General features: G+C 27.9%; 1 protein-coding gene and 1 long non-coding RNA gene across 9 annotated transcripts; one reads left to right on the top strand and one right to left on the bottom strand.

Moving 5' to 3' along the window:
* Nucleotides 1–1,522: 1,522 nt before the first annotated feature.
* On the top strand, nt 1,523–9,241 carry LOC101498527 (uncharacterized). 8 transcript variants are annotated; one of them, XR_003472285.2, is made up of 11 exons: nt 1,523–2,057; nt 2,146–2,226; nt 2,343–2,398; nt 3,092–3,167; nt 3,871–3,928; nt 4,012–4,061; nt 6,100–6,396; nt 6,503–6,583; nt 6,680–6,760; nt 8,811–8,963; nt 9,103–9,241. It is a non-coding gene; the product is annotated as an uncharacterized lncRNA (long non-coding RNA). The 8 variants fall into 8 exon arrangements; XR_003472284.2 differs by having other exon boundaries at nt 8,267–8,963; XR_012163015.1 differs by having other exon boundaries at nt 1,523–1,811; nt 2,007–2,057; nt 6,503–8,963.
* Nucleotides 4,053–9,364, bottom strand: LOC101498870 (ABC transporter B family member 9-like). The gene is made up of 12 exons (XM_073368272.1): nt 9,125–9,364; nt 8,930–8,984; nt 8,522–8,697; nt 8,211–8,432; nt 7,858–8,096; nt 7,221–7,746; nt 6,841–7,114; nt 6,087–6,735; nt 5,747–5,975; nt 5,397–5,663; nt 5,063–5,326; nt 4,053–4,988 (listed from the first exon to the last, which is right to left on the bottom strand). Exons 1-12 carry the CDS (start codon nt 9,362–9,364, stop codon nt 4,344–4,346), a joined length of 3,786 nt encoding a protein of 1,261 aa, XP_073224373.1. The 3' UTR covers nt 4,053–4,343.
* Nucleotides 9,365–16,911: the final 7,547 nt, after the last annotated feature.

The following is a 16,911-nucleotide window of genomic DNA, read 5'->3' as shown; positions in this document are numbered from 1 at the left end:
TATTGAAATTAATTAAATTTGATTTGTTGTTTTACCGTGGTAATTGATTGATGATTAAAATGATCGAATGAGAGAACAAAAAATATTTGTATTTGATTTTCTACTTTGAATATTGGTAAATATATAGTATATAAATATTTAAAAATGATGGACAAAGTCATGACTCTTTGAATTTTGGTAAGTTTTTTTTTATTGAAATTAATTAAATTTGATTTGTTGTTTTACCGTGGTAATAGACATGAAATTAAAGTAATTTATTTTGCAATTTTTTATATTTGTTGTATATTTTTTTGACAATTAATATTTTGTAATTAGTTTTCAAATTAAAATGATCGAGTGAGAGAACAAAAAAATATTTATATTTGATTTTCATTTTTGAATATTGGTAAATATATATAGCATATAAATATTTAGAAATGATGGACAAAATATGTTTGTTGAATTTTGGTCAACTTTATTTTACTGAAATTATTTAAATGAAATTTATTGTTTTATAGTGTTAATTGGTATAAAATTAAAGTAATTCATTTGCAATTATTTATATTTAATATATATTTACAATTGTTTGAGGATTAATATTTTGTAATTGTTATAAATTTTGGATTTTGATTTTGAAACCAAAATGTTAATCATTATGATTACTCTATTAATGTTAATAACAATTTGAAAGTTTGTAAATTAAAATTCTAATATATCCGATTTAAAATAAAATTTTTACAATTACCATAAAGATATATGATTAAAATGATCGAATGAGACAATAAAAAAGTAATCAAGTAAAATACAAGACGAATGTATTTCCAAGTATTTTACTTTAATCATTTTTTGTTTCAACAATAAAGTAATATATTTTGTAACTTAATTGTATATCTTAATTTCAATTATCAAATATATTACTTCAATATTTAACATATCCAACGATCTCAATATTAATACGGTACTTTATTTATTCAAGTCATTGGTCTAAATTAGTACTTCTCTTCTATTAATTATATTGATAAAATTGTATATATATTATTGATATAAATACTTAATTAGGACATAAAACTTCATTTTTTTTCTTTTAAATCCACTTAAATTTAATAAATAAAAATATACCCGCGAAATACGCGGATTAGCATCTAATTTTTACTTATTTTAGACAATGTAACTAGTGTAGTCCCTAGATAAGATAATAAATTCAGCCACTAAGAATTGATGTTTGTTTTTGTGGTCTTTCTCTTACTTGTAGTCAGCCCAAACAATTATTTCTTATGTATAGATGGTGAATTGCATAATAAAAGAGAAATGAATTTTGAGAGAATATATATAAATACATCGTGCTTCGTTTAATTCAACTTCCAACGAATTAAATATCACATTAATTGAACATTTAGAGCTTCAGATAAAACAAAAACAAGACATATATGATATCACTTACGAAAATAATATTTAGAATTAAAATTAATTTGATTATTTTTATTCAATTAATTAGATAAAATCTTATTGTAAATGACAAGCAACTTATGATCTCATCACCTAACCCGTGTGGCTGAGATGAACCATGATGATCCTAGTATTTGGAGTAACAACTTGTAGCCTAAACTTTTATCCCTTTCGAGGTGACTCAAATTCTTCATATCCCACTCCTTACATCAACCCAGAGAGACTAAAAGATTTTGGGTCCTACTAAACAGAGCATTTATACTATTCAAAATACTTACCAGTATATCAAATCTTGAAAAGAAGTGGTCTTAACTCGAGTTTCTTCCAATTCTATGGACATGCTGACTTGGAATAAACTGTGGCGTCTTATTTTTGTTCTGAAACATGTTAGGACGAATGCCTTCATTAAGCTTGTTTTAAACTCGTTTACATCTATGTGGATCTAAGAATACCTTTTTATATTTTCTTTAACTCCTAATACTTACTTCTATTTTGAATTCCAAATATTAAAATTAAAATTTATTTATTACATATTATAAAAAAATAATATAATATTCAATAATTTAAAAATTATTTGTCAGACCCATTGTTCCTCTGATTAGTCTCTCTACAAACACATCGATCTCTCCAAGGTTCAATTCAATCAAAACCCCCTCTTTCATTATCAAACCATTTTTCTTTAATTTTATATTTTTATTGAAACAAAAAATTATGTTTCAGATATCTGCTTTGAATGAGGCAACTCCTGGCAGTGTTAAATCAGTTTTCAAAGCTTGGGAACACCGTTTGAATTCTTCTGGGGTACTATAATATATTAATACATTCACCACCACTTTTATTTATTTTTAATCTTACTTTTATTACTATATGAATATTTATGTTTCCTGTAATAATGTATCATTTTTTTGCTTCAACAGGAGCACTTGGAAAGCAATGAGGGTGATCCTGAGTTACTTGTATTCATTTATTTCAAGTTTGTAATATTTTCAACATAACCTATCTATGTTGCTTTAATTTCACCCTACCACTTAGTTCTCATTATTTTCATCTTCTAATTACTTTCTTATTGAATCACAATTTTGTTAACCCATTTCTTATGATGAAGTTGCCAAATCTTGTTGTAGGATTAAATTGCATAGTTTTAAAACACGTGTAAAATAGTTTTTCATCATACTTACATCAATGTTATCAAATGTAGATTGTGGAAAATATAAGTTTGTTCAAATTCTGTTATGCTACAGCAATATAGCTGCTATTTGACAACCCTTTGTACTAAATCATGTATTGCTGAAAAATAGTGTTTTGATCAAATTCCACTATTCTATAGCGATATACCTGTTAATTGACAACATTGAGTAAAACAGTTAGTGTACCTCTAATGTATATATTAAGTTAATTTCACGTGAGACACTTCAACGGATGTATATGTTTATTTAATTTAATAGGAAGAAATAAATGTGTGTGAGTGACTTTGTTTTTTAACACGTGTATCGAATAGTTCTTCTTTTCATTGCAAAGCTTTTTATTTATTCTGCCAAACTTGATATTTGTTTAGTTGGCATTCTGCTAAACACAGTGATCCCAATGATTGTCACATTCTCCATTTTTATTTAAAACATTGGTCTTACAAATTCTTATATGACTTTTATGCTTCTTTGTGGGATAGATTTACTTCAGATGTCAAGATTAAGAGCATATCAATAGTGTGGACCTGATGGAACAAGTCCTTCCAAGATGAGAGTGTAAGTTGTTATGGTTTTGAAGCAGCTTTATTGTATTTGGTGACCTTTTTCACGAGCTAATTTGGTACTAATTCCTGAATATAGTTCTGTTTTAAGTTCAGAGAAAGTGCCAGCTTCTTCAACTCTAGTTTTTGGTTTATGCTTGGCTTTGACATCAACCAAGTTTAAAATGGATGCTGTTGCTTTATCAGTTCACTGTTTTTAATATCCCTTCTATGACATTTATCATTGATGATTGGCTCAAAACTGTGATCTATATTTTTTCCTAGAGTGCTGCCTGTGGAATTAATTTGAATTATTCATGTGACACAATTTCTTTTTAGATAACCACCTTCTTTGTTATCCTGTCCCACCATCTGCTGTTTAATGCTCATGGAAATTATATTGTATAATTGAGTTCTTAAATTCTTGGTTGGATACAGTGTTCTTAAATAGCGTATCGGAATATGAACAAATTGTTATTGCTGTGCATTTTTTTACAAGTAAACCTTCGTTTTTCTGTTCTTTTTTAAATATCAAGAGTAAAGGTAATGCATTTAGTGCTTGGACCAACCAAAGCTTATTTCATATATTTTCCCAGTATCCCCTATAGGCCTATACAGTCAGTAGATGCAAATGCAGTACTTGAATATTCGATTACAATAATTTATATTTATTTCAAATATTCTCTACACAAAAGGCTGATAACTTCGACATGAATTAGGCTCATGAATCGAGATGGCATCGACTTTTCAGATGCACAAAGCGTGCAAACCATTCAGGTATATTTTCTTTCCAATTTTTCAAGGAATTAATTGACAAATCAACACAACAGCTTGTATAATACTGACTTTTATTTTTAAAGGAATGGGATTTGGCTGAAAATATGCAAGGAGTATTGGAATACCAGACAAGGTAATTCATTATCATTTACCAATTTCTCATTTTAGTTGTTCCATCACATTGGCCTTGTCTACTGACACCCTTCCGAAAAATATTGTGAAATATTCATTAAGGCAATACTTATCGTATGAAATTCAACTGCTGTGATATTAAGTTTATACATTCACATACTATCACTAATAACAGGCACTAGTGCTTTGTGTCATTGGAGTTTTCGTATGTCTCTGCCATCACGTTTTTTTAGTGCATCGATCCTTTTGATTAGATATTCTAAATTTCAAAGTGTGGGAAATACTATGATGCACTTGAATGAAGAGCTACTAATGAAGCGTAAACCCCGTCAGTAATCTCCATCAACACATCATGTCTTCCCTTTTCAGCAACCACACCATTTTTAATTACTGCTATAGTATCAGCCCCTCGAATTGTTGTAAGACGGTGAGCCACCACGACAGTTGTTCTGTTCACACTCACTCTGTCTAGTGCCTCTTGAACTATACGCTCCGACTCGGCATCAAGTGCACTTGTTGCCTCATCAAGCAAAAGTATTTTTGGATTTTTCAGCATGGCTCTTGCAATAGCTATACGCTGCTTTTGTCCTCCGGATAGTTGTGTGCCTCTTTCTCCAACAGATGTTTCATAACCATTTGGAAGAGAACTTATAAAGCTGTGTGCATTGGCTGCTTGGGCTGCTGCAATGATTTCATCCTCTGAAGCACCTCCTTCTTTGCCATAAGCTATGTTGGCACGAATGCTTTCGTTGAAAAGAATAGGCTCTTGACCAACTAAACCCATTTGTTGCCTCAACCAGCTTAATCTGAAAGTTTTGATATCCACTCCATCTAGTAATACACATCCAGAATCTGGGTTATAAAATCTCTCTAAGAGGCTTATAACTGTTGATTTTCCGCTTCCACTTTCTCCAACCAAGGCAACAGTCTACATATAAAAATATATCAACAATTATATCTCATATTCTCAAATGATTATGACATCACTAAAGTAATAATTACCTTTCCAGCAGATATGGTTAGGCATAAATCTTTGAAAATTTGAATATGAGGCCTTGTTGGGTAATTGAAGCTGACATGTTGAAGTTCAATATCGCCTGTAACTGTTTCTAATGTTACGCCTTCATTGCAACTAGAGTCAATAGTAGGGTTACTGTCAAGAATTTCAAATATTGAAGCTGTGGAATCTTTGGCCTTGTTAGTGTCTGGTGCCAAGGTACTAGACTGGGAAATGCCTACTGCTGTTATTGTTAAACTAAAGAAAACCTGCATAAATTCTCTTGTAAGAACCATATCAAAAGTAGAGAAACTTAAGTGGATTGAGTGATTGTTGTACCTTGAAAACCTCTGGAAAAGTTGCTTTCCCATGTTGCACTAGAACAGATCCTATGTAGAAACAGAAAGCACCCATGCAATGTAGAGCCGCAAAAGATAAACCAAATCCTATACCGCTAACAAGCCCCAAACGAACACCTTGTTTTTCTGGCGCTGTACATTTCTTCCTATATATAGCCATCACCTTTGATTCTGCACAAAATGATGCAACTGTTCTGATGCTACTAACAGCGTCATTTGCCACCTGACTTGCCTCTTCATACATCACCTACATAGATAAAATAAAAGTGTCATTATGTCCACAATGTATAATCCCCTTAATGTAATGGAAAAGCCAAAAGTAAAGCTAACCTTGGCATCTCCACTGAATCCTTCAAGAAACTTCATCTGAAGAATTCCTTGAATAAGGACCACCGGTGACACAGCCAAAACTATAAAAGCTAGAATCCAGTTAGCAGTGAATGCTAGAACTAAACCAGCTGTGATTGTTGATATGTTTTGAACAATGAGGGCCAATGTGTCACCAACAAGACTTTTAACCATCGAAGCGTCTGTAGATAATCTTGCACCAACTGCACCACTGTAAAGTGATTCAATTCTTTCAGTTTGATTACTAGCAAGAAACTAACACATCATAACTAAGTATTGTATTTTTTTTTTGTCTTGATGTTAAAAAACATTTTTAACATACCTTGAATTTGCAGGGTCATCAAACCAACTAATTTCTTGGTGCACAACCTTTGCAAATGTCAATGAACGAATTCTTTCTACAAGTTTTCCACCAGCAACCCCAAAGAAGTAATTCTGAAGTGGTAAGACCACCAGAGTAAGCAAACCTAAACCCACATATAGAAGTGACCAGAGCCTAGCCTCTTTCCTTTGTTGTTCTGGAGGTTTATAAAACATAGTAATGGCTGATGAAAACACTAGGCCAAATATAGGGAACACTACTCCGTTCACTATTGCAGCAATGGATCCAAGTATTAAGACAGGAACCTCAGGTTTGTTCAACTTGACCAAACGTCTTATAGAAACATTTTTGAGTTTCTTCTTATTATCAAGCTCACCTTCTTCAATATTTGGTTCTTCTGTTTGTACACCACTCAGATGAGGAAAGGAAAATCTACGTGACAGGGAATGTATCCCTGATGATCTTTGGCTTATGGATTTCACAAAGGAAATTCTCTGGTTGGAAGATCTAGCCATGTTACTATTTAAAATGTGACTTGACTTATCTGCTTCGGAGTTTTGGTTGACTTTAGCTTCTTTTTCTCCTTCTTGTAGACGAATAAGCTGAGAATAAGCACCGCCTTCATCCTTGATTAACTCATCATGAGCTCCTATGTAAAAAGGAAGCTTGCAAAAGTGAGTACACTTTCCTTGATTGCCATAATAACATTTAGAGAATATATTAAAAACTAAGATATATATAGTTCATATATAACCTTTCTCCACGATTTTGCCCTGATGAACCACTGCTATGGTGTCAGCATTTCTAATAGTTGTTAAACGATGCGCAACAACCACGGTAGTCCTTTTAAACATCACTTTTTCTAAAGCTTCTTGAACAATACGTTCAGATTCAGCATCCAATGCACTTGTTGCTTCATCAAGAAGAAGGATTCTTGGGTTCTTCAATATTGCTCTTGCAATTGCAATTCTTTGCTTTTGTCCACCAGAAAGTTGAGTTCCATTTTGCCCTGCCTTTGTGTCAAGACCCTGCAAACACAATACCACATTATTATTAACTTTAATCAAACTTATTCGAAGAAACAAGCCTAAAACAAGAACCACTAGTGTCAAAGTTTGCAATATTTATACACACCTGAGGCAACTTGTCAATGAACTTTTTGGCATTGGCAAGTGTTATTGCTGTTGTTATCTCCTCATCAGTTGCACCTTCTTTTCCATATGCTATGTTCTCTCTGATTGTAGTAGTAAACAAGATAGGCTCTTGACTAACCAACCCAATCTGTTCTCTTATCCATTTAAGTTGCAAGCTCTTCAAATTCACACCATCTATAAGTACTTCTCCAGCATCAGGATCATAAAATCTTTCCAATAAACTGATTACAGTGGACTTCCCACTTCCACTTTGACCCACCAAGGCAGTAGTTGTGCCACTTGGAACAAACAGTGAGAATCCAGCAAAGATCTGCACATCTAGCCTTGCAGGGTATCTAAAGTAAACATCTTTGAGTTCAATATCTCCCTTCATGTCTTCCAAGACAACACCACTTGTGTCATATGCATCAATTTTAGGCTTTCTTTTAATTGTCTCAAACATTTTATATGCTGCTGCTTGGCCTGCAGCAAATGCATCTAAACATGGGGATGTCTGACCCAATGACCTGTCAATCAATGAAAATTTATCTTCAGGTTGTGATACCCTTCAAAGGCTTATAACTAAAAAATGTCATGTCAATACAATTTATTCAATCAAATACCAAAGCCGCACTTACATTCCACCAGTCATAAGAGCTATGATTACAGTCATGACAGTTCCACCGTTATATCCTCTCTCAAGGACCAATTTGGAACCATACCACATTGCAAGTCCATAGGTACTAAAGACTATCAATGATAGTACCCCCATTCCTAACCCTGAGACAATCCCTTGTTGAACCAATGTCTTATAAGCAATTTTTAACTTGCTATTGTACTTTTCTATTGCTTTTTTCTCCCCAGTAAAAGAGGCAACCTGATCAATTTTTTAAAAAACAGAAGTTAGAGGCAATGGTTAAAAATTTAAAATACAAATGCAAAATAGTTAGTCATTTGGTGTTTGTTTCTATAGTTGATGCAATTGTCTTACTGTTCTGATGGCTCCAACTGTTTGATCAACAACATTTCCTGCTTCTGTATAAGCAGCTTGTCCCTGAATCGACATTTTAGCCATCAACATAGACATGAATCCACCAACAATGACAACACAAGGTATACATGCAAGCAAAACCACAGCTAGTCTCCATCCTTTTACAAAGGCAATCACAAAACCACCAAAAAATGTTGCAGCAAGTTGAATGAACTTCCCAACCTATATCATTATAATAAAGGTTTCATTTATTAGCAAGATCGTGATATACTATATATTTATATGAATTAATCAAGGTGAGGAGCAGATACCTTTTCTCCCATGGCATCTTGAATGAGAATTGTGTCACCAGACATTCTCCCTATTACTTCTCCTGTAGTTGTTTCAGTGTCAAAGAATGCAATATCTTGCTTTAATATTGTTTTCAAGTACAAGCTACGAATCCTTGCAGCTTGTCTTTCTCCTGTCACCATCGAACATGCTACCTCTGCAGGACTCAACAAAATAACCCTTATTATGAGAATGTTGCATTTATCATGTTTCTAAATTACAGCTGCATTCGCAATTGCAATTACGCTGTTAACATTGATATTGCAATAGATTGATGTCGATGCGGCCACAATTGCAGTTGCAATACTATTGTGGTTTCAGGTTGCAATTTAAAACCATCAACTAATAGTAAAAAAGCAAGAAAAGAGAGAGGGAAACTGTGTTCTTACGTAGGAATGAAGCTATTCCAGTCCCAATAGCCAGGTAAACAAACAATAATGAAACCTGAAATTTGAACTAACTTAGTTTCTGCAATCACAATTTTTATTATTGACTATGAATGAATTAGTAAGAAAACATTATTGTTGAGTTATTAATCTCTATCTCTATGATATAAAAATAGTTAAAGGTGAAAAAAAAAAGACCTTAGCAACTTCCTTAACAATGTGGTGTGGATCTGATGAGCCAAAGGTGTTGATAATCTTTCCAAGAATGAGAGTCATTATAGGCTGTGTCATTCCATTAGCAAGAGCAGAAATAGTTCCAATGATCATCAACATAACATCAAGGCTATCAGCAAATGTGAAAAGCTTGTAAAATGGAACCTTTTGGTTGGTTTTGATATCACTTCCATGATCATCAACCTCAGTAGTATTTTGTGACATCACTGCCTAACTAATGAAAAATGTGATTACACTCTTAGAGAGAAGTGGAATATATTAAATGATAATAAAACATTAATTTTGAAAATATGGACTCATTTATACTGTCTTTCATCAAGAGTCATTTTATACTCCCTTTTGAGTCAAAAAAAAGTTATACAGTCCCTTTTCTTACAAAAAAAAAAAAAAAAGATTCATTTATACCGTCAAAATCAATATTCATTTATTTATACTCACATTCATTGTATACAAATCAAACTCATGTATAAAGAATTTAATATTTTTATGCCAAATAAACAATTTAATTTATATTTATCAATTGCGTAAAATAGTTCTAAACATGCAAATAATAGTGAGCTGTGAACGTATGTTTGTGTCAAACTTTTTTAGTATACATACCAATTAAAGTTATAATAAATAAAAGCTAGAAAAATCCATAACATTAATATTTTCCCAAAGAGATAGTATTTCATCTAGAAGATCTTTTTCATATATATTATCCTTTTATTTTTTTTTCTTCCAAAATACTCATCTATAAAATTAATATATCAGTATGGATGAGAATAGGCTAGGCTGTCTGTCAGGGGCCTATGAGCTGGCCTGCTTAAAGTCTGGTCTGGCCTATTTAATAAAAAAGCTAGGCAATCACTCAATAGTCCTTCCATATTCGGTAGTCATTTCATATTTGGTAGTTGTTCCATATTCGGTAGTCATTCAATTACTCAATTACCTCAGTAGTCGTTCCATATTTGTTTGAAAGGTAATAATTGGTGTTTTTTTTTATGAAAAAAATCTATTCTTTAAAATCAAAAATTATTTTTTAAGATTTAAAGCATGTTTGTTTCAGATTTTTAAAAAATTATTTTTTGTTTAATATATATATGTACATTGATATTGATATGTGTAGAGCATTATGTGGTATGAGTAGAAAATTTAAATGTTTTTATGTGAATAATGCTTTTAAATAGGCTTTCAGGGTAGACCAGACTTTTTAAAAGGTCAAGCCATGCCGGAAAAAAAACATATGATAGGCCGTAGGCCAGATTTAGGCTTAAAAAATTAATCGTAGGTCAAGATCAGCCCTTTCAAAGTCTGGTCTCGTATATTCCTACCCCTATATATCAGAAATATCTTATTTTTGAGTAAGGTCACAAGATGTGATTATGTGAAACAAAAAATAATTAGGCTTACTAGTTGATTGTATATTGGAAATGCAACTATCTACTCATATTTTTTTAATTTTTTTTAATTAATTGATTTGATAAATGAAAAATAATAAATAAATAAATAACCAAAATTAGTAAATAGAAATACAAAAAAAAAATTACAGTGATTTAATAAAGTTATAGGTAACACAAATGATATTTTGGATTATGATTGAGTAATCTTATTGTCATGCATTTTATTACTTCCGTCAATTTTATTATTTATGATATTGTAAATAAGTGTATCCTCGTTTTTTTATAAAGAAATTAAATTTGAATATATCATAGACTAAAGAAAACAACGTGTTATAATATTTTAATAATTTCTTTCTATTTTTCAAACTATCGTAAATAAATTAACAACTTCATCTTATTTTGTAGTTGAATAACTCTTATTATATGATCAATTTTATTTATTAAAATATAAATTAACATATATATAGTTGTTTAAACACATCAAAAAAAATTAGCATGTTCATGTTATTCTTGTCTATAATATACTCAAATTTTATTTGTTTTTTAAAGAGAAAAAAATATATTTAATTATATTATAAATAAAATAGACATTAAGAATGAATTGTAAATATATCAGTTACCCGTTAATAATCCAAAATATTGTTATATGACGGAGAGTAGTTAGTTATTTTTCTATAATTTAATTTAAATAAATCAAAATAAATTATAAGCTAGTTTCCTATTTATTTTGTACATAATTATTAATAGTTGCTACAATTGTGAAACACTATTTTCATTATCTTGTTTATTTTCATTTGTATTTGAAGTATTTATTTATCATTAAATAACTTTGCAACAATACTCTATCTATGACGATTTTTTCTCTACCATTTTTTAAAACACAAAAACAACATTATTCATTAGTGTGCTAAATTTCTCTAGTTTTTTTAACTAATTTTAATTACTTTTAAATTATTATTAATTAATAATTAATATTTAATTATTTATTTATTAATTTTTGTTTATTATATCAATTAATAAAAAAAATATGTGTAGAAGGTCGCATGAGACCAACTACTACACTAACAAAAATCTCTTTCGTGCGGTCGTGCGATCTCTCACATGCTACTCTTGAAAGCTATAAAATAGTATATTTTAGTATATTAATTTTAAAGTAAAATATTTGAGAGAGAAAAAATTTAAATGTGAAATATATGTGAAAAAAATTCTCATCTAAAATAACTTTTTCCAATTTTTTTAGCAAATACATAATATAATTTTGTTTATATTTAAATTAAGAGAAAGTATGTTTTTTCGCTATATCTTTTGACCAATAGTAATATAGGAACATTATGAATCTCACATTATAATTAATGTATCACAACTAGCTACCTATAAATCTAATACAGTTATAATACTATCTATAAATCTAATACAATTATAATACGACTATTGATTTTAATTTTAATTTATTATGCTATAATGAATGAACGATTAATACTCGTGGTGGAAATCGTGATGGAGGTTGAATAATTTCAGGCTTCTCAACTTTACATATAAAGAAAATTTTATTGCTTCCAAAGTGTAAGAATTGTTTATACAGTAGAAATAATTTTTGTATAGTGACAATAATTTAGACCCACTATTTAAATACACGTATAAAAAAATAGAAAAAGTAATTATTAAATCATCTATAAATTGAAATAACATAAGAATTGGTCTATATATAGTACTATGATCTATATAGGAAGTTTTAAATTTCTAATTAATGGCAGCAAATTCAAATGACAGCTATATGAGAATTGTTTATATATGGTACTATGATTCATAGTGTGAAAATTTCTATATATGTAAATTCAATAATTTTGAATATAGTCAAAATTTGAGAATTGTTTATATATGGTACTATGATCTATACAGGAAACTTTATAATCAACTGGAGCAATTTCAGTTATAGTTAAAACTTACAATTAGTACTGGCAACCGTATTAAAGCTTGTATACTATATATAATATTAAATTTAAATTTATAATTAAATTTTATTAAATTTTAATTCAGAAAGTAATATTATTAGATTAAATAATATTATAACATAATAAATAATTTTGTACAATATTTTTAAATAATTAGTATTCATAACCATTAGAGTTTAATGCAAGTGGTTGATTCGAGTGTCTTCGTGTACCGAATTCTATTTCTATGAATAAAAAAATAAATTATTTATATTTTAAAATCAAAAATAATTTAATATTATATATATATATATATTATTAAAATAAAGTATTTAAGTACCGAGTTCTATTTCTATAAATAAAATAAATAAATGATTTATATTTTAAAATCAAAAAATAATTTAATGACAAAATATATACATATATCATTAAAATAAAGTATTCATGATTATGTATAATTAATATAAAATAATAATAATTTTATAATATTTCTTTTTATCAAAATACTTTTAAGATATTGATATAAACTTTTATTATATCCATTATATAAATAGTATTTTACCAAATAAATTAAATATTTTGTATTAATAAATATTTCATGTATGTAAAAAATTGCTTTGATACATAACATTCATAAAAAGTTATATGCAAATATATATGTATTTCATGTATGTGTCATTCCATTAGCAAGAGCAGAAATAGTTCCAATGATCATCAACATAACATCAAGGCTATCAGCAAATGTGAAAAGCTTGTAAAATGGAACCTTTTGGTTGGTTTTGATATCACTTCCATGATCATCAACCTCAGTAGTATTTTGTGACATCACTGCCTAACTAATGAAAAATGTGATTACACTCTTAGAGAGAAGTGGAATATATTAAATGATAATAAAACATTAATTTTGAAAATATGGACTCATTTATACTGTCTTTCATCAAGAGTCATTTTATACTCCCTTTTGAGTCAAAAAAAAGTTATACAGTCCCTTTTCTTACAAAAAAAAAAAAAAAAGATTCATTTATACCGTCAAAATCAATATTCATTTATTTATACTCACATTCATTGTATACAAATCAAACTCATGTATAAAGAATTTAATATTTTTATGCCAAATAAACAATTTAATTTATATTTATCAATTGCGTAAAATAGTTCTAAACATGCAAATAATAGTGAGCTGTGAACGTATGTTTGTGTCAAACTTTTTTAGTATACATACCAATTAAAGTTATAATAAATAAAAGCTAGAAAAATCCATAACATTAATATTTTCCCAAAGAGATAGTATTTCATTTAGAAGATCTTTTTCATATATATTATCCTTTTTTTTTTCTTCCAAAATACTCATCTTTAAAATTAATATATCAGTATGGATGAGAATAGATTAGACTGTCCGTTAGGGGCCTATGGTCTGGCCTATTTAAAGTCTGGTCTGGCCTATTTAATAAAAAAGCTAGGCAATCACTCAATAGTTCTTCCATATTCGGTAGTCGTTTCATATTTGGTAGTTGTTCCATATTCGGTAGTCATTCAATTACTCAATTAACTCAGTAGTCGTTCAATATTTGTTTCAGAGGTAATAATTGGTGCTTTTTTTTATGAAAAAAATCTATTCTTTAAAATTAAAAATTATTTTTTAAGATTTAAAGCATGTTTGTTTCAGATTTTTAAAAAATTATTTTTTGTTTAATATATATATGTACATTGATATTGATATGTGTAGAGCATTGTGTGATATGAGTAGAAAATTTAAATGTTTTAATGTGAATAATGCTATTAAATAGGCTTTTAGGGCAGACCAGACTTTTAAAAAGGTCAAGCCATGCCGGAAAAAAAATATATGATAGGCCGTTGGCCAGACATAGGCCTAAAAAATTAATCATAGGTCAAGATTAGGCCTTTCAAAGTCTGATCTGGCATATTCCTACCCCTATATATAAGAAATATCTTATTTTTTAGTCCTTAGAAGGTCACAAGATGTGATCATGTGAAACAAAAAATAATTAGGCTTACTAGTTGATTGTATATTGGAAATGCAACTATCTACTCATATTTTTTTAATTTTTTTTAATTAATTGATATGATAAATGAAAAATAATAAATAAATAACTAAAATTAGTAAATAGAAATACAAAAAAAAAAAAATTACAGTGATTTAATAAAGTTATAGGTAACACAAATGATATATTGGATTATGATTGAGTAATCTTATTGTCATGCATTTTATTACTTCCGTCTATTTTATTATTAATTAATAATTAATATTTAATTATTTATTTATTAATTTTTTTTATTATATCAATTAATAAAAAAAATACGTGTAGAAGGTCGCATAAGACCAAGTACTACACTAACAAAAATCTCTTTCGTGCGGTCGTGCGATCATGTTACTCCTGAAAAAAATCTCTTTCGTGCGATCGTGCGATCATGTTACTCCTGAAAGCTATAAAATAGTACATTTTAGTATATTAATTTTAAAGTAAAATATTTGAAAGAGAAAAAATTTAAATATGAAAAAAAATTCTCATCTAAAATAACTTTTTTCAATTTTTTTAGCAAATACATAATATAATTTTGTTTATATTTAAATTAAGAGAAAGTATGTTTTTTCGCTATATCTTTTGACCAATAGTAATATAGGAACATTATGAATCTCACATTATAATTAATGTATCACAACTAGCTATCTATAAATCTAATACAGTTATAATACTTTCTATAAATCTAATACAATTATAATACGACTATTGATTTTAATTTTAATTTATTATACTATAATGAATGAAGGATTAATACTCGTGGTGGGAATCGTGATGGAGGTTGAATAATTTTACGCTTCTCAATTTTACATATAAAGAAAATTTTATTGCTTGAAAAGTGTAAGAATTGTTTATACGGTAGAAATAAGTTTTGTATAGTGACAATAATTTAGACCCACTATTTAAATACACGTATAAAAAAATAGAAAAAGTAATTATTAAATCATCTATAAATTGAAATCACATAAGAATTGGTCTATATATAGTACTATGATCTATATAGGAAGTTTTAAATTTCTAATTAATGGCAGCAAATTCAAATGACAGTTATATGAGAATTGTTTATATATGGTACTATGATTCATAGTGTGAAAGTTTCTATATATGTAAATTCGATAATTTTAAATATAGTCAAATTTTGAGAATTGTTTATATATGGTACTATGATCTATATAGGAAATTTTATAATCAACTGGAGCAATTTCAGTTATAGTTAAAACTTACAATTAGTACTGGCAACCGTATTAAAGCTTGTATACTATATATAATATTAAATTTAAATTTAGAATTAAATTTTATTAAATTTTAATTCAGAAAGTAATATTATTAGATTAAATAATATTATAACATAGTAAATAATTTCGTACAATATTTTTAAATAATTAGTATTCATAACCATTAGAGTTTAATGTAAGTGGTTGATGTGTCGAGTGTCTTCATGTACAGAATTCTATTTCTATGAATAAAAAAGTAAATTATTTATATTTTAAAATCAAAAATAATTTAATATTATATATATATATATATATATATCATTAAAATAAAATATTTAAGTACCGAGTTCTATTTCTATGAATAAAATAAATAAATGATTTATATTTTAAAATCAAAAAATAATTTAATGACAAAATATATACATATATCATTTAAATAAAGTATTCATGATTATGTATAATTAATATAAATAAATAGTAATTTTATAATATTTCTTTTTATCAAAATACTTTTAAGATATTGATATAAACTTTTATTATATCCATTATATAAATAGTATTTTACCAAATAAATTAAATATTTTGTATTAATAAATATTTCATGTATGTAAAAAATTGCTTTGATACATAACATTCATAAAAAGTTATATGCAAATATATATGTATATATAATACAATGTACAATAATTTAAAATACATTAATCACACCTCCAAAATAAAATAAATAAATATTATGAAATTAAATAATATAATTACAAACGATTATTTAAAAGACCGTACTATATAATAGTTATTGGTTATTACAATTCATGATCAGTTTTAAAATATATAAAGATATTATTTACTTTATAACTAAAGAAACAACATAAATTTCTATATATATAGATCTACCATAATATATTATGAGTCAATATACAAATATTCAATAGTTATTATCGTTGATTCGTTACAAAAAATATATTGTTCCAAAATATACACACATTCAAAGCTTTTCTAACAAATATATTATGAGGTTAAAAGTTATTATTCGTCAAATTTTATTCGGTTGTAATTGATATGATTTTTTAATATATTATGTATTCATATTGTTCAAAAAATATATTATTCCCTAAAAATATCGCATTATTTTATTTAAAATATTGAAATGCACAAAAATATTATTAAAAAATAGAGTGGGTCATG

The sequence above is a fragment of the Cicer arietinum genome, chromosome 1 (assembly GCF_000331145.2).
Source record: "Cicer arietinum cultivar CDC Frontier isolate Library 1 chromosome 1, Cicar.CDCFrontier_v2.0, whole genome shotgun sequence".
In the NCBI taxonomy this organism is placed as follows: domain Eukaryota; kingdom Viridiplantae; phylum Streptophyta; class Magnoliopsida; order Fabales; family Fabaceae; genus Cicer; species Cicer arietinum.
The sequence above is the reverse complement of the archived record's forward strand: the minus strand, read 5'-3'. Positions and strand labels throughout refer to the sequence as shown.